The 23,273-nt window shown below is 42.5% G+C and overlaps 1 protein-coding gene across 2 annotated transcripts in view; it reads left to right on the forward strand.

Annotated features, from left to right (window-relative positions):
* Positions 1–757: 757 nt before the first annotated feature.
* Positions 758–23,273, forward strand: part of NCF1 (neutrophil cytosolic factor 1) — a 49,022-nt gene continuing 26,506 nt past the window's right edge. The window contains exons 1-2 of one of the 2 annotated variants that reach the window (XM_033922246.1): positions 758–1,062; positions 8,201–8,281. In XM_033922246.1, the coding sequence (XP_033778137.1) occupies positions 991–1,062; positions 8,201–8,281 (153 nt within the window). In that variant the 5' untranslated portion in view covers positions 758–990. The remainder of the gene's footprint in view (positions 1,063–8,200; positions 8,282–23,273) is intronic. The other variant, XM_033922247.1, reaches the window with a different exon arrangement.

Here is a 23,273-nt window from a genome sequence, read left to right on the forward strand (position 1 = left end):
AAACTTGCTCCTGGAACGAATTAAGTTCGTTGTGTGAGGCACCACTGTATATTGGGGGGGGGGGGGGGGATTGTGTCCCCCACCCAACAGACAAAGTCTTCTGCCCTATTTTCATTTCTGTTATGTTATATTCCAGAAATAGAAGCCTGACTCTGAGAAACTGATGTCAGTTACTGTGTATCTCGGAAATAAAATATGGTTTTATGGCTTCCCTTAACCTCTCATCTTTATTTAAACATTTCATCCAGCAGCACAACGGATCATTTCACAAGCCTGGAAATTTCAAGTAGGAAGTGAATCTCAGTGTGAGATTCCCCTGACATGCAGTATCTAAACATCTCCTTGTGCTTGTAAAACAAACAGGCCTGTTTGTGTCCTGTAAATCCCAGAAAATTTAGGCCCTGCCAGAAAGAGGAAGAGGGATTTGGGTTTAGCTCATCCTTTTCTGACTACCTTTGGACCCGAGATAATGGAGAATTAATTCAGTGGCTTCCTGAGCTCATAAAGGACTTGAACCCTGGCTTCCCTGATTCTTAGCCATTGCAAGACAGCCGGATTCATGCCTCAGAGGGGAGACTTGACCAACAAATAGCCTATGTTGCAGATTTAGGGGCAGAATTTCTCCAGAATATGCTTTACAAAATTGTCTCCTTAAAATCACCCCAAGATCAGAAACCTGGAACCTTAGGAAGCATTATTGTGGGGTTTAGCAAATATGACGCTGTTAATGAGCCTGTAACGATTTTTGACACGCCTCATCCCCTCCCCTTCCCCTCATCACGTTCTCCACTTTTGAAGAGGAAAACACATGCTTTCCTTCCTATTGACTTGGGGTTAGCACTTGACAGCTCTGTCTTTGGAGTGGAGACGTGGACCAGGTCACAGACAGCAAGAGAAAAAGGAGAACAGTTGCCAGTCCTTATAAAAGGCGTTACAGGAAGGAGAAACAGTCGGAGCCCTAGATCTGGAGCGGAACCAAAAGGACAAGTGATGGCTGAGATGTACATCAGACACATTGAGCTCCTGGGCTTTGAGAAAAGATTCTTCCCCAGTCAGCATTATGTAAGTACAGACAGAGAAGGAACTGCAAACACTGGAGTCGGGGAAGGGGTAAAACGCGGACCTGACGCACCTCGGGGATCCGGAAGGGGTAAAATGCGGACCTGACGCACCTCGCGGATCCGGATGGGGTAAAACGCGGACCTGACGCACCTCGCGGATCCGGAAGGGGTAAAACGCGGACCTGACGCGCCTCGCGGATCCGGAAGGGGTAAAATGCGGACCTGACGCGCCTCGCGGATCCGGAAGGGGTAAAATGCGGACCTGACGCACCTCGCGGATCCGGAAGGAGTAAAACGCGGACCTGACGGACCTCGTGGATCTAAAACCTCATGTCCTTAAAAATCTAAGGTCCGTGCCGCTTGTAGTTAGTCTCTGGCTCTGACAGACCTCGGTGACAATTTAGCGCTGACGGATCCCTCTCAGCATAGGGAGGGGAAAGTATTAGGATCCGTCAGCGCTACAATGTCACCGAGGTCTGTCAGAGCCAGGGACTAGTGCTGGAGCGGCTCTAAAACTAATCCTTTAAACTGGTTTCCTGCAGCCCCAGTAAATCGGCTCTGACAGACCTCGATGACATTGTAGCGCTGACGGATCCTAATACTTTTCCCTCCCTATGCTGAGACGGATCCATCAGCGTTAAATTGTCACCAAGGTCTGTCAGAGCCAGAAACTAACTACAAGTGGCACGGACCTCAGATTTTTTATGGGCGTGCGGGTTTAGATCCGTGAGGTCTGCGTTTTACCCCTTCCCCTTGGAGTCACTTTTTATAGATATGCTCCTTGAGACCCTGAGCAAGTCACTGAATCCCCCTCCCCCCCATTGCCCCAGGTATATTAGATAGATTGTGAGACCACGGGGACAGACGGGAAAATGCTTAAGTACCTGAATAAATTCTTGCAAACCTTTCTGAGCTCCCTTGGGAGAACAGTATAAAAAAGTGAATAAATAAAATAAAGATCGGTAGACAAATGATGCCAAAGTATGATTGATAAAACACCAATCTTACTAAGCGTGGAATCCGATCTCGCTCACTAAAAACGTTATAAGATATTTTTGCACCCATCCGAAAACCCGGAAATATGGTATTTGTATAAATTCCCACGCGATGTTCCAAATTTTTTTTTTTTTTTTTTTAAATAACGCAGGGTGGCTTCCCTTTGGTCTTGGTGGGGCAAGAGGCTCCCATTCAGGGCTCTTGATGCTAGCTTGCAGACTGACCGACAAGGGCGATTTGGTGTCTAGGCACCTTCTGGCACCCCCGTTTGTTCTGATCGCTGCTTCAGGAGTCAGAGGAAGGGCTGCCCCCCAATTCCCTTTTACTTATTCTGAATCTGCACTACCTCCTTCCCCTCTAATGCTGAGAACCCAATGGCTTAACCTACTAAAATTAAAAGAAATGCTTCTGTATCCTCCTGTTTCCATAGGAGCCAACTTTTCCAACAGAAATTACATGAACTAGCGTGCATGAATTAGCTTGTTCAGTATTGGGGGTGCTCAAGCACAGCACCCTTAGAGCTGGCTTCTATGCCTTTTTCTGTTCTCTACTTCCTCCCACCCTCCTCCTTTCTCATTGCAATTTCATTCTTCTTCTTTCCTTTACTTGCATCTGTCTATTTTCTCCACCCCTCCCCCTTTTCTATTTTGAATGAAAGCTAGCATATCAAGTTACTTTAACCCCTCCCCCCCTTTTTTTAGCACCGATTGTGGCGGTAATAGCTCCTATGCTCAGAGGAATTCTATGAGTGTCAGAGATGTTACCGCTGTTGCCGGCGCTAAAAACTGCACTATACTTTTGTAAAATGAGGTTGGGGGGGGGGGGGGGAGATAAGCTCCTACACAAACATTTCATTTGTCCTAATAGAAGAAATCTATCTTGTTCCTGACCATAAATCTACTGACATTTTAGCAGTGTAGCCTTTTAAATATTGGAGCCAAATATTTGCAACAACTGATTGCAACTTTGCTTAGAATGCTAGGGGCCGCTGAAAAGTTCTCAGCCCAACCCACACATTGGGGCAGTCTCTGTCGAGGGCTATACATTTAATCCAGCGATTTTCTGGGTTTTGGGGTTTTTTTTTCATTCCAGATATTTCTGACAGAACAAAAAAAAAAAAAAAGTGGAAAATCACTGGACTAAGTGCATAGCCCGGGATCCGGAAGGTTCGCCCCCCACATTTCGCCCCCCACATTTCGCCCCCAGACACATTTCGCCCCCACACATTTCGCCCCCCGGATGTTTCGCCCCCACACATTTCGCCCCCACACATTTCGCCCCCACACATTTCGCCCCCGACTCGGAGCGCAAATCCTTACCTCGGAGCGCAAATCAGTCCAGCTACTGTTGTGAGCGCGAGAGAAGCCAAGGGGGATCGAGGCTTGGCCAAGATCGAGGCTTGGCCAAAGCGAGACAGCGTCCCGCGTCCCGCGAGAGCTGTGCGCGAGCGAAGCCAAGGGGGGGAGGGAGTTGTGAGCGCGGGGCGAAATGTGGGGGCGAAATGTGGGGGGGTGAAATGTGGGGGCGAAATGTGGGGGGGCGAAATGTGGGGGCGAAATGTGGGGGGGCGAAATGTGGGGGGGCGAAATGTGGGGGGGCGAAATGTGTGGGGGCGAAACATCCGGGGGGCGAAATGTGTGGGGGCGAAATGTGTGGGGGCGAAATGTGGGGGGCGAAATGTGGGGGGGCGAAACTTCCGTGAACCGCATAGCCCTGGATGGAGACTGCTCCAACTTTGTTGGTTGGGCTGAGAACTTTTCAGCGGCCCCTCGTAGTTAAATTGCTCAAAATACCAGTTTACCCTTTCTTGCATGCATAACTTCCTCTTTTCAGTTTCCTTTTTTCATGTCAGGAGGGCATTTTACTTTTTATGCATGTGCTTTATTTCCCATGAAAAGTGCTTTCTGTAAGTCTGCTCTTCAGATCCTCCTTCTGGGTATCTTGCATGATGCCTACAGAAAGCTCTGATGAAGGGACAGAGCACAGCATTGTTCCAATTTACCTAGGTTCTGTTTTGATGGAGGAAAATACATACACAGGATGCTAATGATTTTATTTCACCCTGTTTTTAATTCTTGCTAGGGCTGAGAGCCTGCCATATCTTCTTTTTTTGTTTTTGTTTTTTTGTTTAATAATAAATGGGCTAAGATTTTTAGGGGTCCTTTTACCATGGTGCACTAATAGATTTAGCATGTGCTAACATATTTGTGTGTAAGTGCCTGCATCCCATAGGTATACAATGAACTACATGGCATTGTAAATTAATACAGATCTGGTCTGATATAAAAAGCATTTAGCTCACATCCATCACTGTTCTGTTTCCGCTACATATCACCTGAAAATTTGTTATGAAAACTGTTCTAATGTTCACAGAGTTATAGACAAAATTAGGCATATTTGTATTAGACACATAGTAATGGTAACAAAAATGGGTTGACTTTGTGGAGGTTAAATTATAATTTCCAGAACAATTACCCCCTCCTTTACAAAGCTACGCTTAGCGCCAGCTGTGGCAGTAGAAAGATGACGGCAGATAAGGGGCTACAGCCCATCAAGTCTGCCCACACTATTGACCCTCCCTATTAAGTCTAATGACCCCCTTAAGTATAATTGTAATTATACTGCCACTCTACTGACCCGCTCTTTCAAGTCTATACCCTAGTGACCCTATCCCTTGGCATGACCCTCGTAGGGATTCCACGTAGGTATCCCATTTATTCTTGAAGTCTGAGATGCTGCGTGCCTCGATCACCTGCACTGGAAGCTTGTTCCAATGCTCAATCACTCTCTCCGTGAAGAAGTACTTCCTGCCGTCTCCACGAAACTTCCCTCCCCTGAGCTTGAGCGGATGACCCCTTGTGGTCGAGGGTCCCATCAGAAGAAAGATATCATCTTCCACCTCGACCCGTCCCGTGATGTACTTAAAAGTCTCAATCCCTCTCCCTACGCTCTTCGAGAGTGTAGAGCATAGAAACATAGAAAGATGACGGCAGATAAGGGAAAGATGACGGCAGATAAGGAGAAAGATGACGGCAGATAAGGCAGTAAGAACTCTGACGCTCATAGGAATTTTATGAGCATTGGAGTTCTTACCGCTGTGGCTGGTGCAAAAAAATGCTAACGTAACTTTGTAAAGGAGGGGGTAAACATGGTATGAAACATGGCCTCTGGAGCATAATTGTTAACCCTTAAATTTCTTGCTCAATTATAAAGGTGAATATTATGACTATAGCATCTGCTCTGCTAAATATGGCTCCCCCATCCACCTACCCAGTATTATAGTTCTACATCATTGATTCCTCTTCCCAGTGGCGTACCTAGCATATGTGACACCCACTCATCTCTATGAAAAACATGATGAAAGCAGCAATCCACACATCACACAAGAATGTACCTAGGAAAAGGCAGCATCTTATATACTCACCCACTGTAAAATTTAACAAGCCAGACTAGTACAGATTGATCCTGCACAGTCAATGCTAACAGAGAAACATGACTTTCGTACACACAGAAAACACCTTCACCCACTATGGAATATGTAATCACAAACTAACCCCCTTCCCCTTTTACAAAACCGTAGCATGTTTTTAGCGCTGGCCATGGAGCTATTACCGCCACAACCGGGGCTAAAAACCACACTATGGTTTTGTAAAAAGGGGGGGTGGAGGTTTAAATAGAAATACATAGACAAAAGTTAAACTGAACCACCAAGAAGCTGGACTCTGCATACTATGCAATACCACAGAAACAGAAACAGTGATGCATGTCCCTAATCTTGTGCAAAATATAAAGATAGCAGATGTAAATTTGAACCCCCCCCCCCCGAGAAATAACCATCATCGCATTACAAATTAACAAATACCGCCCCGCCCCCTTATATGAAGCCACATTAGCCTTTTTTAATCGCTGACCTTGGCAGTAAAATCTCCAGTGCTCATAGAATTCCTATGAGCGTCAGAGCTTAATATTGTTGTGGCTTCATAAAAGGGGGCCAAAAGAGAGGGGGGGGGGGAGGAGAGAAATAAAACCAAAATTGGAAATAAGATAATACCATTTTATTGGACTAATACATTTTTCAATTAGCTTTCAGAAGCCAAAACCTCTTTTCTCAGGTCAGTAAAGTATACTGCTGTTATGGTATCCTGTCCTGAACTGAGGAAGGGGGGTTTGGTCTCTGAATTAGTCCAAGTTTCAAGTTTATTTAAAACTTCTTATACCACCTAATCAAACTTCTAAGTGGTGTACAGTAATCATAAAAACTTTACATGGACCAAAATACATACTTAAAATAAAAGGATCACTTTATTTCCATTTTCTATTTATAAATATTTATCAACATAGCTACAATTTCACTTTATACTAAAGCAAAAATAAATAGAAATGTTTTTTTCTACCTTTGTCTTCTCTGGTTTCTGCTTTCCTCATCTTCTCTTCACTCTCTTCCTTCCATCCACTGTCTGCCCTCTCTCTGCCCCTTCTATATGGCATCTTCTCTTCTTTCTATTCCAGAAACTGTATGCCTCCCCCTTCCATCTCTCCCTCCACCCCTATTGGTCTGACTTCCATCTTCTTCTTTTCCCTCCCCTCTTCAATGGTCTGGCATTTCACTCTCTCCTTTCCTTTCCTTCCTTCTCAATTTATTTTTTGCACCTGTCTAGATTAAATTCTTACTACCCAGTCCTCAATTTCCGTTTTCACTGTATCTACCTACAGCTTGCCACCTTTTTCCCTCACCCCTTCCAGTATTTCACTAAACTTATCCTCTTCCCCCAATCCAGCATGTGCTCTTTTTTATTTATCTCCTCCTCCCATCATGTGCCCTCCTTCTCTATCCCTTCCATCCAGCATCTTTTCCTCTGTCCACTTCCATTGTCTGCTCCCCTCTTTCTCTCTCTCCTCCCCACTTCCATCCAGCATCTGCTCCCTTCTCTCTTTCATCCAGCATAGGCTCGCCCTCCCCACTAACATCCAATGTCTGCCCTTTCTCTTTCTCCATCCACCTCTCGTCCATCAGCATCTGCCCCCTTTCTCTCCCTCCAACCCAATTCCATCCAGTATCCTTCCCCCTTCTGTCTCTCTATCCCTCTCTCTGAACCCCACTTACATCAGCATCTGTCCCCTTTCTTTCCCTCCACCACCCTTCCATACCAGTCTCCTGTTACCTTCTCCTTCCGCCCCAATGCCATCGAGCATCATGCCCCCTCACCTCCCCACTACTGCTCTATGCTTTCCTAAACCAGCAACAGTGGCTGTAAACTTAAATGCAGTCATCAATCAAGGGACCTTGCTACACCTCCGCACACTGTGGCTCTGCTCCGGAACAAGGAAGTGACGTCGGAGGGGGGGTAGATCAGTAGCCACAGGGAGGTGCAGGAAGGTCCCGCAATGACTGAATTTAAAGTTTACTGCCGCTGCTGCTGGTTCAGGAAAGCAGCAGAGGCAGAGTAGGGCAAGAGGTTCCAGACTCAGTGTGTTGGCTGTGCACTCCCTTAGAGTGTGCACGTGTGGCGGACCACCCCTCCTGCCCCACCCTTGGTACGCCATTGCCTTGTCCCCATATGGAATACCTAGTTGCTACAGGAATCCCCTGCTAGACTGGGATCCAGTAAAGCACACCCTCAGTGCCAGCCTGGGGCAGCTAAGTAGGACCAAACATCCTTTTTTCCTTCTTGCTCCTGCCTGCATCATCTCTACTAGTATGAGGGATCTTCAAAATGTTTCCGCACTTTTATTTTTTTTTAATTTATTAAATCTCTCAAAAACAAATTATATCACTACATTTAAGGTGAGCTGGCTTGCCTAACTAGTCACATGACATTCTACAACATGTCCTCATACCACTTCTCCTGCCCCAACCATTTCCCGCAAAAATATGAAAGTGCAGAAACTTTTTGAAGAACCATCGTATGTGCAGGGCACCTTACTCCAAAACTCCTAGACCACAAACCTACAAGCCACGGTGTCAGCTAAAACATGCTCATTTTAGTAACTTCTAAGACTAAATTAAGGTGGACCAGGTACTGTGATTTTCCCACTTTCACTGTTGTTTTGATGTGAAAAAAGCTACACGTCTGAATGCATTGCATGATTCATTTTCACTTGAATATAGCCTCTTTAATTAATATCCTCTTTTAATACTCTAGGTCTATATGTTCCTTGTGAAATGGCAAGATCTAATAGAAAAAATTGTGTACAGAAAATTTACAGAGATATATGAATTTCATGTAAGTAAACACAGTTATGTTAGCATGAAAGGTCTGAAGGGAACCAAAAGTGAATGAGCAAAAACCATTACATTGATTAAAATCAGAAATTGACAAACATCTTGATCTGGAGGCCACACTATCAGCCAATGAATGGGAAGTATGAGAGGGATCGAGGTCCCCATGAGTTCTGACAAGCAAATGTTGCACTTCAGCTGTGCATCTCCTGCTCCAGCTGCTGCAGGCCAAGATCTGACTTACTGCCATTGCTCAAATTCCTGGGGACCCCTGAATTGTTTTTGGCTGCCTCCGATTTAGATTTTATGGTGAAGTCTTAGACTGAGCCAGCATTTCCCTTCTGAAGGGAAAGAGCCTTCTGGGGGCATTTTCAAAACAGACCTCCAAAAAATGTCATAAATCGCCACACGGAAGTCTAAGTGCCGATTTTCAAAACCGCTTTTCTGGATATCTTGCATCCAAAACTAAAGTGGGGCATGTTGGAGGTGTTTTATGGATGGGCTTTGGACAGACTTAAACCTGGACATCTTGTGGTAATAATAATCAAACCTTTCCCAAGATATCCTGGATGGAACTTACGGTAGATGTTGTGAGCTAGACCTCTTTTAAAAGTGTCTAAGTATAAAAAAGGTACCCAAACTGCCCAGATGACCACTGGAGGGATTAAGTTATGAGGCCCCCACACTCTTTCTATAGCCAGTGACCCCCTCCCAACCCCCAAAAAACTAAATGAAACAGTACATACCTGTCTGTAGAACAGCAGCATCTGGTATGGGAAAGTCTAATAGAGCAGCTCACTGGTGAGTGGGCTACTGAGCCATAGAGAGAAGAATCAAGGCCCATTAGCCACTTTAACCACTACATTTATGGTGGAAAGTGTGAGCCTACCAAAACTCACCAAAATCCTACTGCAGCCCTAAGGGCTATTGTGGTGGTAGACAGGTGGGTATAGTAGTTTTGGGGGGAGTTTTGGAGGGCTCACCATACATTATAAAGGGGTTATGGTGAAATGTATGTCTGGTACCCTTTATGTGAAGTTCACTGCTCTATTGGGATGTCTATGTGGCCAGTCCATTACAATGCTAGCCCCTCCCACATCCAAATGGCCTAGTTTATGCATTTTGAACCTGGACAGTTTTGTGGTCGAAAATGGCGAACAAAGTTGGACATCCTAAGGTTATACATCCTGGCGGCTAAGAGGTTTAAGTATATGATTTTCCCTAAACATTTTTTGAACGTCTTGTGGTGTTATCAGTTTCGAAAATGGTTGTTTCTCTGCTTCTGACTTTGGTCGTCTTGCAGGAAACGTCTAAAGTCAGACTTAGACATCCTATTGAAAATGCCCCTCCAAGTGGCCTCGCAAAGTTATGAAGACAAACACAGAAGATCACAATCTACCATAGATAAATCTATCATGAAAAGTGTGATTCTTGCGTTGGCCCATTATAAAGATCTGTACCTGCATAAAGATCCAATGTTTCTAGGAATAACAGTTTATAGAATTCTGTACTGTAATACAATTTTAAAAGTCCCTTAGTTCCACCACATATCTTTCATACACTTTGGTCGATATTCAAAGTGATTTAACCGTCCAGAAAAGGCTTCTGGCTGGTTTAATCACCTGTTCGGTGCTAACCAAGTTTATTAATTATTTGATTAATCGCTTATTCCACATTCTAAGCGATGTACAAAATATTAAAATATTAAATTACAGTAGTTCAAGGGAAACAGACAATATGAATATAACTCACAAGACAAAACATGACTCAAGAGGAAGGGAATGGGGAAAGAAATACAAGTTTAAAAGATAGTAAAGGAAACATATAAGGGAAGAACAACAATAGGGAGGGGGAAAAATAATAAGTAACAGAGAATTTGAAGCCCAGGGCTCAGTAGAGAGCCCTAAACTAATCCAACATTCTAGTTTTATTATCTGTCAAATGCATCGTTAAAAAGAAAGCATTTTAGCTTGCTCTTAAATCTATCCAAACTTAATTCTTCTCGTATATAAATTGGGAGTAAATTCCACATTTGGGGGGCTGTGACAGAGAAAATAGTGTCGTCGTGTATTTATAGATTTAAGGGAAGGAACTGCCAAGAGATGTTGGTCGGTAGATCTAAGTGATCTAGATGGAGTATAAGGAATCAAAACTCTATAAATGAAAGAAGGTGATTTATATAGAAGAGATTTAAAAGTTAATAAATGTAGTTTGTAAGTTATTCGGTGAACAACTGGAAGCCAATGCGCTTCCTTAAGTAATGGAGTCACATGATCAAATTTGTTTGCGTTCTTTATGAGTTTAATTGAGACATTTTGTATAATCTGCAGACGACGGATTTCTTTTAAAGCAATTCCTTTGAATAGAGCATCACAATAATCAATTTTTGAAAACATCAGCGAGTGAATCAGTATATTTAGAGATTTAGGGTATAAGAATTTAGAAATAGAATGAATTTGCCGTAATCTAAAGAATGTAGATCTAACAATACTATGTGGGACCGGGATCCTGGCGAGGCCTAGTAACTCCACAGAATCCCAGTCTTGGCTCGAGCGTAACCGTGGTGGGCCACAGCTGGCCTGGTGCCTCCCATAAACTGCACACCACACTGGCCGGGTTTTTGTCCAAATATATCACTTTTATTCATCCACCAGAAAAGTTTCAAACAAAAAGGGTCAAAATTTGGCATTCAAAGTAAAAACCCAAAACATTCCAATTTTCTCTTGTTCTGCTTTGTTTCTCTCATGTGCCAGTTCTTATCACTGCACCAATTGCTGGCCAATTTTAAGTTCACAAATTAAGAACATAAAATACAGTTCCTGTTAGGTATTATTTCCACAAGCTGTGCTAGAACCGAACCTGCCTTGGCAATAGTTAGGCTACCTGGTTCTAGGCACTAATTAGGCTTCTGGTAGATTTGAGTGGCAGTTCCCTTTTCCTAGGAGCAGAGAGACTTGTACTCCCACAGGTGTGGCCACTGTTCCACTTATCTAACCCAACAGTAAATTCAGCAGCTTCCAGCCCAGGTTGAAAACAGGATACAAAATCCTTCACAAAACATAAAACTCAAAAAAGGAAGAAACAAAAACAAAACCCTTTTACCAAGGAAAAAGGACATTCAGGCTTTCCTAAACCTATTCCCATTCCATAGGGTGTTCTTCCCCAGACATAGCATTACTCTCTAACCAGTCCATGTCACAAACCTCAGATTGTGTTTCAGGGTTTTGCATTTCCCTATCCTGGTGAGAACTTCTGAAGGCTGGCCAAAAGTTAGCTGCTGTAGCTGGTTTCCTTCTCAGCTTCCCCTGAGCTTCCAGTCCCAGCTGTCCCTCCTCTCTCTCTGACGAGGGAACCTCAGAAAAAAGGGAGACTCGGACCATAACCACGCCCCCTTACAGCAGCTTTAGCTAATTCCTTAAAGAGCCCTGTCCTTCCTGTTCCAGCCTGAGCTCTGTGAGCTTTTAAAGGGACAGGCTCTCTCTTAACCTTGTGCTCAGGATTTTCCCTATACTCAGGATATTTCTTCTCCTTAGTCCCTGGAACATTATTAATGCTTCCCTGAACTTTTCCCTGGGTTTTTCCCTGGGCTTTATTAGGACTAGCCAGATCCCTGTCACAACTACTAATATGTTCGTGGAAGGTAAGCTTGCTGTCAAAAATAACCCCGAGGATCTTAATGCTAACTGCTCATTTTTGGTAGCATGAACTGGTTAGAGCAGCTGAAAATAACCAGTTAGCGCCAAAGTGAAAACTGGCTATTTTGAGGGGCGTTACAAAGGTGGAGTTGGTATTGGGCCATTTAACCGCATAAATAGGACCACATAAAAGTCAGTTCAATCTTTTCGCAGTAACTCATAGCCAATTAAGTGCTGAATATCATACTTAGCCAGCTATGCAATAGCCAGCTTCAGAAACTGGGAAATTCAATGCCAGTGCCTAGACATGGTCCATCATTGAATTTCTAGGTTTAACACCAATGGCACTTAGCAAAACACTAATTGCCACAGGCCGAATAGCATACCCTATGATTCTAGAAGGAGCAGAGGCTTATTAAATTGTTCAGGTACAACTTTAGATTGCAAGTCCACTTGAAAAGGAAAATAAACCTGTGTATCTGACTGTAACGCACCTGGATCTCAGTTTTGGGAAAGGTGAATAATTAAATCTAAAATCCAAAACAGGAGGCCTCTCTATTCCTCTCTTTCCTTTGACTTATAATTTGGAAGCAGCTAGAGGTAGCTGAACTGAATTTTGAGGGTGAAAAGGGAATCAAAGAGGGATCTAACTTCTGGAGTTTTAAAGGTTTGCATGTCATTGTGAGATTGGCAAAGAAAGAATATGTGACATGTTTGATCTGTCAGCTATTGTATGTAATTAAGGGGCCAAGATAAAATAAGTTGCTTGATTGATGTCTAACATAACAAGAAACAGCTTTCAGAGCTTGGACCCAGACTGATTTTCCCATCTTCACTGACAAGGCAGAATCAATTGTTCCTACATAGATAACCAGTTTCAGATACTAGTTGAAAAATTATACTAGTGAAAAATTATAAGGTTGTATTTTATTTGCCTTTCTTATAAATTCATTGTCTATTATGATAAAATCTTTAAAAAGAAATAGAAAAATTAAGGTAAAGACCATATGGCCTATTAGTCTGCCCATCCATGCTATCTACTATCCCTTCCTCTCCCTTAGAGATTCTATGCACTTGTCCCAAGCTTGTATGAATTCAGATACAGTCTTTGTCTTCTCCATATCCTTCTGGAGGCTGTTCCACAAATTTACTACCCTTTCTACCCTTAATGAATTTCACTAAACACTCCAAAATATCTTGGATCTTAGCACCAGGCAGACAGCACACCTCCTGAGACATCATGTCTGGTCAGCAGATGGACACCTCTATACCTCTCAGAAAAAGAATCTTGCTCACTTAGTAGGCATGGTGGTTGCTGATCCTGCAACTTGGGATTTATGAGCTCCGGTTCTTCTTCTTCTTTCTAAACATTGATCTTTTAGTCTGAAGGGAAGGCAGACTCAGGATATCAATTCTACTGGCTTTGGTGATCTGTATCTAGTTGCCATTCTTCAGCTCAGTTTCACCTTCCCCTCTGCTGGAGACCTTAAACACCTCAAGAAGGGTTTCATCAATGTAGTCCTCATTTTCACTGATATAATAATAATAACAATAACTTTATTTTTATATACCGCCATACCACAAACAGTTCTAAGCGGTTTACAAGGGAAGAGACTGTATACAGACAGCGACTTTACAGAGAACTTTCAAAATTACATTGGCATGCTAAGTTTAGTTAGGTTTATCTGGAAGTGTTTTGGAAGTACATCAGGTTGAAGTGGGGTCAGAGAAATTTGTCAAAGAGATAAGTTTTTATTGACTTTCTAAACGTTTGGTATGAAAGTGCATTTGAGATGAAGTTGGTTAAACATTTGCTCCATTTGCCTGCTTGGAATGATAGTGTTCTATCGAGTTATCTCTTGTAGGTGCAGCCCTTTAGGGATGGAAAAGCGAACAAGTAGGTACTGCGTTTATTAGTTGTGCCTGGGAATTCAAATTGGTGAGACAGATAGGTTGGGGATGAACCTGTCATGGTTTTGAAGCAAAAGCAAATATACTGGTCAGTCTTGGCCAGCAGATTTATCATTTCTTCCACTTGTTCCCAATGGGAGTCAACCTGCAAGCATCTTTCACACTGAACCAGTTCCTCACCACAAATCAAGCCATCAGTCTGGAGAAAGGCAGAAGTTGTAATGGGGTAGGGGTGGTGTGACAGCTTTGGTAATACAATTTTTATACTGTGTTTCCCTGAAAATAATACAGAGTCTTATATTCATTTGGGGCCCAAAAAAGGCACTAGGTCTTATTTTCGGGGTATGCACATGATCATCTCTCCCTCCCTCTCCTTCACCCCAATTTTTTCCTCTTTCCTTTCTCTCCCCCACATGTGCAACATCTTTCCTCCCCTCCCTCCTTCCCTCCCATCCCCCTATGCAGCAGAAGTTTTCCCAGCTTCTATCCTTCCCTCCCTCCCATCCCTTGTGCAGCAGAACCCTTGAGCACACCCCCCCTGCTCCCACCGTGCAGCCAAACCCCTAATGATTCTCCATCCTTTCCTCCCTGCTGACCGTGAGTGAGCCCTACCTAAACAGGCTGATTGCCTTGTCTGTTGGGGATTTCACTCTGCTGCGTTACTGATGATATCATCAATAATGCAGCAGAGTGAAATCCCCGATGAACAAGGCCAAGCAACCTGTTTAGAGTGCTGCCGTCCCGATGCTGCTTCAGTTGAAGGTAGGGCTCGCTCACGGTCAGCAGGGAGGGAAGGATGGAGGGTCAGCAGTGATTCGGCTGCGCGAAGAGGGGGGCAGGTTGAAGAGTTGCTGGCGAATCCCAGGACTAGGGCTTATTTTTGGGGTAGGGCTTATATTAAGACCTATCCCGAAAATGATGCTAGGGCTTATTTTCAGGGGAGGTCTTATTTTTGGGGAAACACGGTATTAGTCTATTGTGGTTCCCTTTGTAGAATTACCTCAAAGATTTCCCTAAAATTGCCTAATTACTTCCTTATGTTGCTATTCTGACCATTGTCAAGTACAGTAAAACCTTGGATTGCAAGTAACTTGGTATGCAAGTGTTTTGCAAGCAAGCAAAACATTTTATTAAATTTTAACTTGATAAACAAGCAATGTCTTGCAATACAAATACATATAGTTTACACACATCACATCATCACAACTGAGCTGATGGTTCTTCTCTCTCTCTGACACTGCAGGAGTGTAGTAACTGTTCTAAATGAGCAAGGTCTTGCAATACAAGTACATACAGTATTTTGTATTAAAGTTTTTGGGTTGTGGAACAAATCGTCAGAGTTTCCAGTATTTCTTATGGGGAAATTCGCTTTGATATTTATTTAAACATTTATATACCGCATAAAAACTATGTGGTTTACAAAATTACATGCATACATATTAAAAATACTAAAACATGTTTTGACAGAACAAACACAATAAAACATTATCTAACAGTGTTTTGGATTACAAGCATGGTTTCGGAACAAATTATGCTCGCAAACCAAGATTTTACTGTAATTCTATTTTATCCAACCCTCTAACTTTTAAGTCAGTCTACATAGGAGGACTGAAAGGTAGGGTAGGTGTAAGAGGGAGGGAACTAACACTTCAGCTGTAAGGTGGGTTCCCTCTCCCACTTAAACTTTCAATACTAAGGGCTCCTTTTACAAAGGAGCGCTAGCGTTTTTAGCGCACGCACCGGATTAGCGCACCCTACCTGAAAAATTACCATCTGCTCAAGAGGAGGTGGCTAGCACGCACTGTTCCGTGCATTAAGGCCCTAACGCACCTTTGTAAAAGCAGCCCTAAAGCTAGAATAAAATAGCCAGAAAATTTATTTAAAAAAATCAATTTTTATAAAACAACTAAAATAATCCTTCAACCCGACAAGCACTATTTAAAAAAAAAATAATTAGACAGAGCATTTCAAAGTCAGAAAATAACCTCAGCTTGAGTAGAGCTCCCATTATGAAACACAGAGGTTTCTAAAGTTTGTAGGCTTGTAAGCAACACAGAAAAACATTCAGGTTCCTCGTCCTCTCCCTCTATACAGAAGATTTAATACAGTAATTAAACTCAGTAACCATTTTTAATATCATTCCTCCCAGAATGATACTTTAAAACATTTAATTGACATTATACTTGAAAATATTCAACAGTTAAGAACAGGTTGATTTGGAAATACTTTATTCACCTCCCCAAACAGGCTATGACCACTGTGGCCACCAGTATTACCCAGAGCAGGGCTCTGTAGAAAATTTGATGGCTACAAACAATAATGCAATCGCGTGTGACCCGGCCTGGAGTCACCCTGCAGGACTGGAGTTTATAGCAGCAATGAAAAATTCAATCAAACACAAATAAAGTTCCAACAATTGTGTCTTGTCAGTATAAAGTTCTTTTTACTTAATTCTTTAAGGCAGGTAAGTACTTTTTCAGACTTTATAACCTCAGTCAGGTTTCCACACAGCCTTAATAACCAAAAACCAAAAAAAAACAAACTGCCAAAAGTGAAAAAGGCAGGAAAATAAAGCCGCTCACAATACAGTGCAACTTTCTTTCTGTGTTTCTTAAGGACCACTTATCCCTGGGACCTCAGCTCAATACAGAGCTTACTCTGCCTGCTGAAAAGCAGGTATTTCACTTCATCAAAATTACAGTTCAGCATTCAAGTTTTCCTTAATTGATAGTCCTTGCAGCAATTGAAGGAAAGCCTCTGGCAATCAGAATATGGTTGCCAGGAAAAGGAGAGAGTCATAGGTTTTGCCAAAAATAAAGGCCTTCAGAAAAGGCTTTCAAATTCCCTCCCAGAATGGAAGCAAAACCTCTCCCCACTCTCTCTAAGCTTTCTCACAAAATCAGCATTCAAAAACAAAATACACAGCACACAAACAGGTCCAAAACACACTCACTGTTTGTGGCTCAAAGTCAGGTTCAGCTGCATAGGTTCAGGCAAATTACACTCACTGCCAGCACAAGACTCTTGGAAGTCCATAGGTTCTTCAAACAGGTCAGACAAATCCTCTGGCTGTTCAACCTCCATAGGTTGGGGCCAGTCGCCCCTGTTTGGCTCGGCAGGGTCCCTAGGGAGGCAAGGCCTAAACTTCCTCCCTAAGCGGCTTGCTGGTCTGAATGCTACTGCTGGCTTATCTACCTTAGGGGCGTGCCCTGCTCTAGGTGAGTCAGCAGTAGCCCAGGGTCCTCTAGAGCTCCCCTGGTGGTGAGTTGTACATAATTCACCTATCTCATCCCCAGATAAGTCAGGCTCCACCTGGTGGTCACTGACCCTATTTCTCCCAATAAATTCCTGAGAGATCCTGGAACTTTTCTTCCGGGGTTTTATTGGTACTTTATCTTTTACCTTAGCCGGGACCTTGACAGGCCTTGTGTCTGTTTGGTCACACCACCAGAAATCAAACAAGACAAAAATCACTTCCCTAACTCAATAGATGATCAAGCTCTCTATTTACCCATCACCCCTCAAACCAAGAAAATGACACCCGTAACAGAATCCATAATATCAAGACCAACACCAGAAATAGCCATCTTCTCTCCAAACCATATACCATAAGCATATGCCTACACAAACACAAACCAAATTATTGGTGTCACGAACTTTTATGAAATAACAATCCCTGGATATGGCCAGGCTCTTCTAAATTGTAAACCACATTGAACTCCTTCTGGGGCATATATTAGCATTCAAAAATACTAATGTAATGTACTGGTTCTCTAAGTTAATGTTCTGGCTGTCTAATTTTGCTTTCACTGCAGCTGCTATTTGCTGTCCCTCCCCCTCTCCTTGCCCCCCTGAAGGCATCAGTCTAGGTTACCACCTAGTTTGCCTAGTGGTTAAACCGACCCTATGTCTTTGTGTTTTGGTTTTAATTTTGCTAATGAAACCTTTTCTTGTAATCTGTTTCTCCTCCCACTCATTTAGTCACTGGTCTATGGTTTATGCATTTGCTGTGGCCACCTGTAAAAATATGTGGTCCTGTTAATCAGAGGTGGTTTTCTGTCAGGTCGACCATTCCAGAGCCTTTTTTAAACTTGCTGCCTTTTCCTCATAGCTGGAGTGGAAGGTGAAATTCCCCACTGGCTCCAACCTGGTATCTGTTTTGGAATATTACCCCGCTGTTAATGTAACTTTGGGGAATCCAGAGACATGTTTTAATATGAGCATCTAGGTCTGCACTTTTTCTGGTGTAGTTCAAAGATATGCTGTCACACTGATTTCAGATCTATTATTAGTTTTCTTCAGTCATGTAAACTTTTAAAGTTGGTACGACGAGTGAGATGATTAGATTTGTGGACGATACAAAGTTATCCAGAGTAGTGAAGATGCAGGAATACTGCGAAGATCTGCAACGTGACATAAACATGCTCGAGAAATGGGCCACGACATGACAAATGATGTAAGATGATGCATGTCGGTAACAAAAATCTTATACACGAATACAGGATGTCCGGGGCGGTACTTGGAGAGACCCCCAGGAGAGAGACTTGGGAGTACTGGATGAAGCAGTCCGCGCAATGCACGTCGGCGGAAAAAAGGGCGAACAGAATGCTAGGAATGATAAAGAAGGGGATCACGTTCAGATCAGAGAAGGTTATCATGCCACTGTACTGGGCCATTGTACGCCCTCACCTGGAATACTGCGTCCAACACTGGTCACCGTACATGAAGAAGGACACGGTACTACTCAAAAGGATCCAGAGAAGAACGACTAAAATGGTAAAGGGGCTAGAGGAGTTGCCATACAGCGAGAGATTAGAGAAACTGTGCCTCTTCTCCCTTGAAAAGAGGAGACTGAGAAGGGACATGATAGAAACATTTAAGATACTGAAGGGAATAGACTTAGTAGATAAAGACAGGTTGTTCATCCTCTCCAAGGTTGAGAGAATGAGAGGGCACTCTCTAAAGTTAAAAGGGGATAGATTCCGTACAAACGTAAGGAAGTTCTTCTTCACTCAGAGAGTAGTAGAAAACTGGAACGTTCTTCCGGAGGCTGTTATAGGGGAAAACACCCTCCAGGGATTCAAGACAAAGTTAGGCAAGTTCCTGCTGAACTGGAGCTGGTCTCAGTTAGGGCACTGGTCTTTGACCTGGGGGCCACCGCGGGAGCGGACTGGCGGCCGTGATGGACCACTGGTCTGACCCAGCAGCGGCAATTCTTATGTTCTTATGACTAATGTTAGTTTATAGCGTTTTAGCATATAGGGTTTTATGCAGCATCAACTTAAAGAAATGTTGCAGTATCTTCGGTCCAAAGTCAAATGAGCACACAGCATACATAATTATACTGGACTGTGTCACTTAGCAACAATATTTCTTCAAAAATGCTTAGAGTATGATTTCTTTTTGTGAGTTGTGTCTGGATTGTCACAGCATAATATCCAGCAGTAGTAGGCCATCATACTCTCGCAACACTCCATTAACTGAATGTCCTGGTGAAAATGTTCTCCTTGCTCGTCACTCACCAAGATTTTCCAGAAAAAAGTCAAGACATGAGTACAAAAATTATATTTTTAATGATATGCGATAGCCAAGTTTCTGATATGAGTCAAAGAGATTCTGAACTCCTTCCTTATATGAAGGAGACTTATGATTGCGCAGAAAGTTTTCCACTAACCACTTGAATGCCTCCCAAGCTTCAAGCTCAGCTGCTGAGAGTGATTGCTTAAAATCTTTATCCTGCATAACGAACTTGATCTGTGGGCCTATAAATATCCCTTCCTTCCGTTTTGCAGTGCTGATTTTTGGAAATTTCTTAACAAGATATTGAAAACCTGGCGAATTTGTTTTACCCATGGCCTTTACCAGGTTCTTCATCAACCCCAGCTTGATATGAAAAGGTGGAAGGAATATTTTATGAGGATCCACCAATGGCATGAATTTCACACTGCTTGTCCCTGGGTTATAGGTATCCCTCAGCTGCCAGACACGCATGACATAATGTTCAGCTGTAGATCTGCTATCCCACAAGCACAGGAAACAGCAGCATTTAGTGAATCCTGCTTGCATTCCTATTAGCATGCCAATGACCTCCAGATCACCACAGATGTTCCAATGGTGTGTTTTATAACTTCTTGCTTCTAGTAAATTCTTCATATTCTCATGACTCCTTTAGATGAGTAGAATGGTTTGGAATTTCCATTGTGCATTAACACTGCCTTCGAGCTTCTCTGTGAAGAATCAATGAAGAGACACTATTCATCTGGACAATGCACTTGTGACAAACTGTTGAAGAGCCCATTGATGTCATGACAAAAGCACAATGAGCCATTTACAGTGCAGAATATTGTTATGATTCCATTTTCTGTAATGAGTTATATTAATATCTTTTGCAATCAAGTGCCTTGAAGCAAGAAGTTCTACTTTTTCTTTTGAAAGATTTAGATTACGAATAAGATCATTGAGCTTAGCTTGTGTAAAGGTCTCTGGTTCTGAATCTTCATCATTCACATAATCAGGATCAGATAATTCTGGATTGTGACCAGCTTCTGCATCATCATCACATTCCTTATCATGTTCCACAGAAGCAAGTCCATCTTGTGTAGGTACAGGGACAGGCAGAGAGTCATCATGAGGAACAGGCCTAATAGCAGAATTCAGAGTAGGATATATAATTTTGTGTTTTGTTTTAGCTGAGAATGCACTTGTGTTTACAAGGCAAAAGTAGGAATCTTTAATATGGTCCCGCGGTTCCCTCCATATCATTGGGATTGCAAATAACATTGCTGCCTTTTGTCGATTGAGCCAGTCATGAAGTCTGATGGAACAACTGGTACAGATGATATGTGAATCCCAAGACTTATCCTGGTCACCCAATTTGTATACCTTCTTCAGATCTACGGTAATTGGGCAACGTTGTATTTTCATCGTGAATAAACCACAGATGTAACGGAAACTATCTGGATGATTAGTACAATGTCTTGGCATGATAAAGACTAATCACTATCTGTAGCATAAAAAAACAAAAACAACTGTCATTAACCCTCCTTATATGTTTATCCTATAAACACATGATATATCGCCCAATTAACATTTATAATTATATATCATGAGCCTTATTACAAAAATGTGATGGGCTTGTGAAAAACTAAACACAGATTTGAAATCAGCATGAAAAATACTACAAAACCTACCCAACATTAACTGATGAAAATGATGTGTTGACCTGTGTTATTAAACATTGTTTAATATAAGCTTCAGGAAATAGATAAGTTTTTAACAGTTTTTGGAATTTACTATACCCAAACAAACATCTAATTTCCTGTGGTAACAGATTCCAGCAAAATGCAGCCTGATAAGAAAATTGTTGTTATACCACACACTTGATCGATGGATAGTTTAACCTCAAATAGTGTCTAGAAAAAATACTACTATTCCTAGCTGAAGTAATGAAGTCATATAAGTAAGAGCAACACCATGCGATATCCGATATATAAAGAGCATAGTCTGAAAAGAGACCCTGCTTCACATGGCAACCAATATAATTTAGCAAGGAATGGAATTGCTCTTCCTACTTTAGGGACACTGTAGATCAAAAGTGTTCCAAACAGTTTGGAGTTTTTTGCAAATTAATTCCTGGCATCCCACATATATGATATTACAGTAGTCTACATGAGCTCTGAGAAGCACGAGGATGTAAACTGGATTGTTTCAGGCAACTTGTTCAGCAAGAAACCCTGAAGAAGCTGTTTTGGTAAACATTAAAGATGCCTGGCCACCAAAATGTACTTAATCAGCATGTCAGGTATGAAACAGAAGAAAACAGATCACTACTGCTTGATGCTCAGATCCAGATCAGAGAGCAGAACAACAAGCGCAATCCAACGAGTGTGCAGTTGAAAGTCAACCAATGAACAACAAAAGAAAAACACTGCAGAAGCAATGTACAAAGCACAGGATCCTTTATTGAAATAAATGCAATGTGATATACACAATCGTGGTTCTCATATATGGAGACACAGGACCCTACACGGTCCGTGTTTTGGAGAAACATTCCTTCCTCAGGGGTCCAGTGTGTGGAAAACACGTGTTGAGAACCTGAGCATCAACAATGTGTAACACATCAAAAAGGCAATTCTAGAAGAGTCCAGTGCTGCTGCAAGGAAGGAGTGTTTCTCCGAAATACAGACTTGTTGAGTCCTGTGTCTCCATATATGAGAGCCACAATTGTGTACATCACATTGCATTTATTTCAATAAAGGATCCTGTGCTTTGTGCTTCTGCAGTTTTTTTCTTTTGTTGTTCACTGATCCAAATCAGCACATGGGCTCTGCTTTTAGGCATCTCAAAGTGACTAGAAATCCCAGCAGTAGCTCTTCTTAGTACATCCTTCTCTCATTCCTAGACACAGTATGAGAATATAAGAACAGCTATACTGGGTCAGACCAACGGCCCATCTAGTCCAGTTTCCTGTTTCCAACCATGGCCAATCCAGGTCACAGTACCTAGCAGAAACCCAAATAGAAGCAACACTCCATGCTAATGATCTGCCTCAATAATAGACTTTTCTACTGTTGAGACAGACATTGTCCAAACCAGCTACGCTAACCGCTGTAACCACATCCTCTGGCATTGAGTTTCGGAACTTAACTATTCTTTATGTAAAAAAAATATTTCTTCCTGTTTGTTTTAAAAGTATTTCCATGTAATTTCATTGAGTGCCCTGTGTTTTTTTCACTTTTTGAAAGGGTGAAAAATTGATCCTCTCTTAACTGATCTACACCTCTCAGGATTTTGTAGGCACTTCCCTCCTGGGCAGAAGTCCCTGGAGACACATTTTCGGTGCCAAAGGATACTACATCCCCTGGTGGGGTGGTCCTGAGACCTGGAGTGTGGGATTTAACAGACAGCATTCAGGGCATAGACTGCAGGGTCCAGCTTTGGGCAGAACTTACATTGTTCACAGTGCTTCTTCCTTTCCCCCTCCTACCATCTGATAAGGTTTCCATGTTTCTATAGCCTTTCTTTTAACCATTTAGATCTTTTCTCATGTCCATGTGGTCTGCTTTGTGGAAGTTGGTGTGCCATGAGTGCTTTAGACTGGTAAAAGTTGGAAAATATTGATGTTCAGAACTGCATGAATTAGGTCCACATAGACTGTGTCTGATTTCAAGAAAACCTGGGATAGGCACATGGGATCTCTTACTGCGGAGGGGCAAACTGGATGGGCCATTTGGTTTTTATCTGCTATCATGTTTCTATGTAATGTTGTTCCTTGCATAAACAAAAGATGATATGAATAAGATGCCCTTCAGAGGGATGGATTTACTATGGGCCCCTTTTACAAAGCTGTGGTAGTCCTGCTGCCATGGTAAATGCACCTAAGGATATAGGAACTGATTGGGCTTCGGTGCATTTACCGCGGCAGCATTGCTACCGTGGCTTTGTAAATGG

Source organism: Geotrypetes seraphini, chromosome 15 (assembly GCF_902459505.1).
Source record: "Geotrypetes seraphini chromosome 15, aGeoSer1.1, whole genome shotgun sequence".
In the NCBI taxonomy this organism is placed as follows: Eukaryota; Metazoa; Chordata; class Amphibia; order Gymnophiona; family Dermophiidae; genus Geotrypetes; species Geotrypetes seraphini.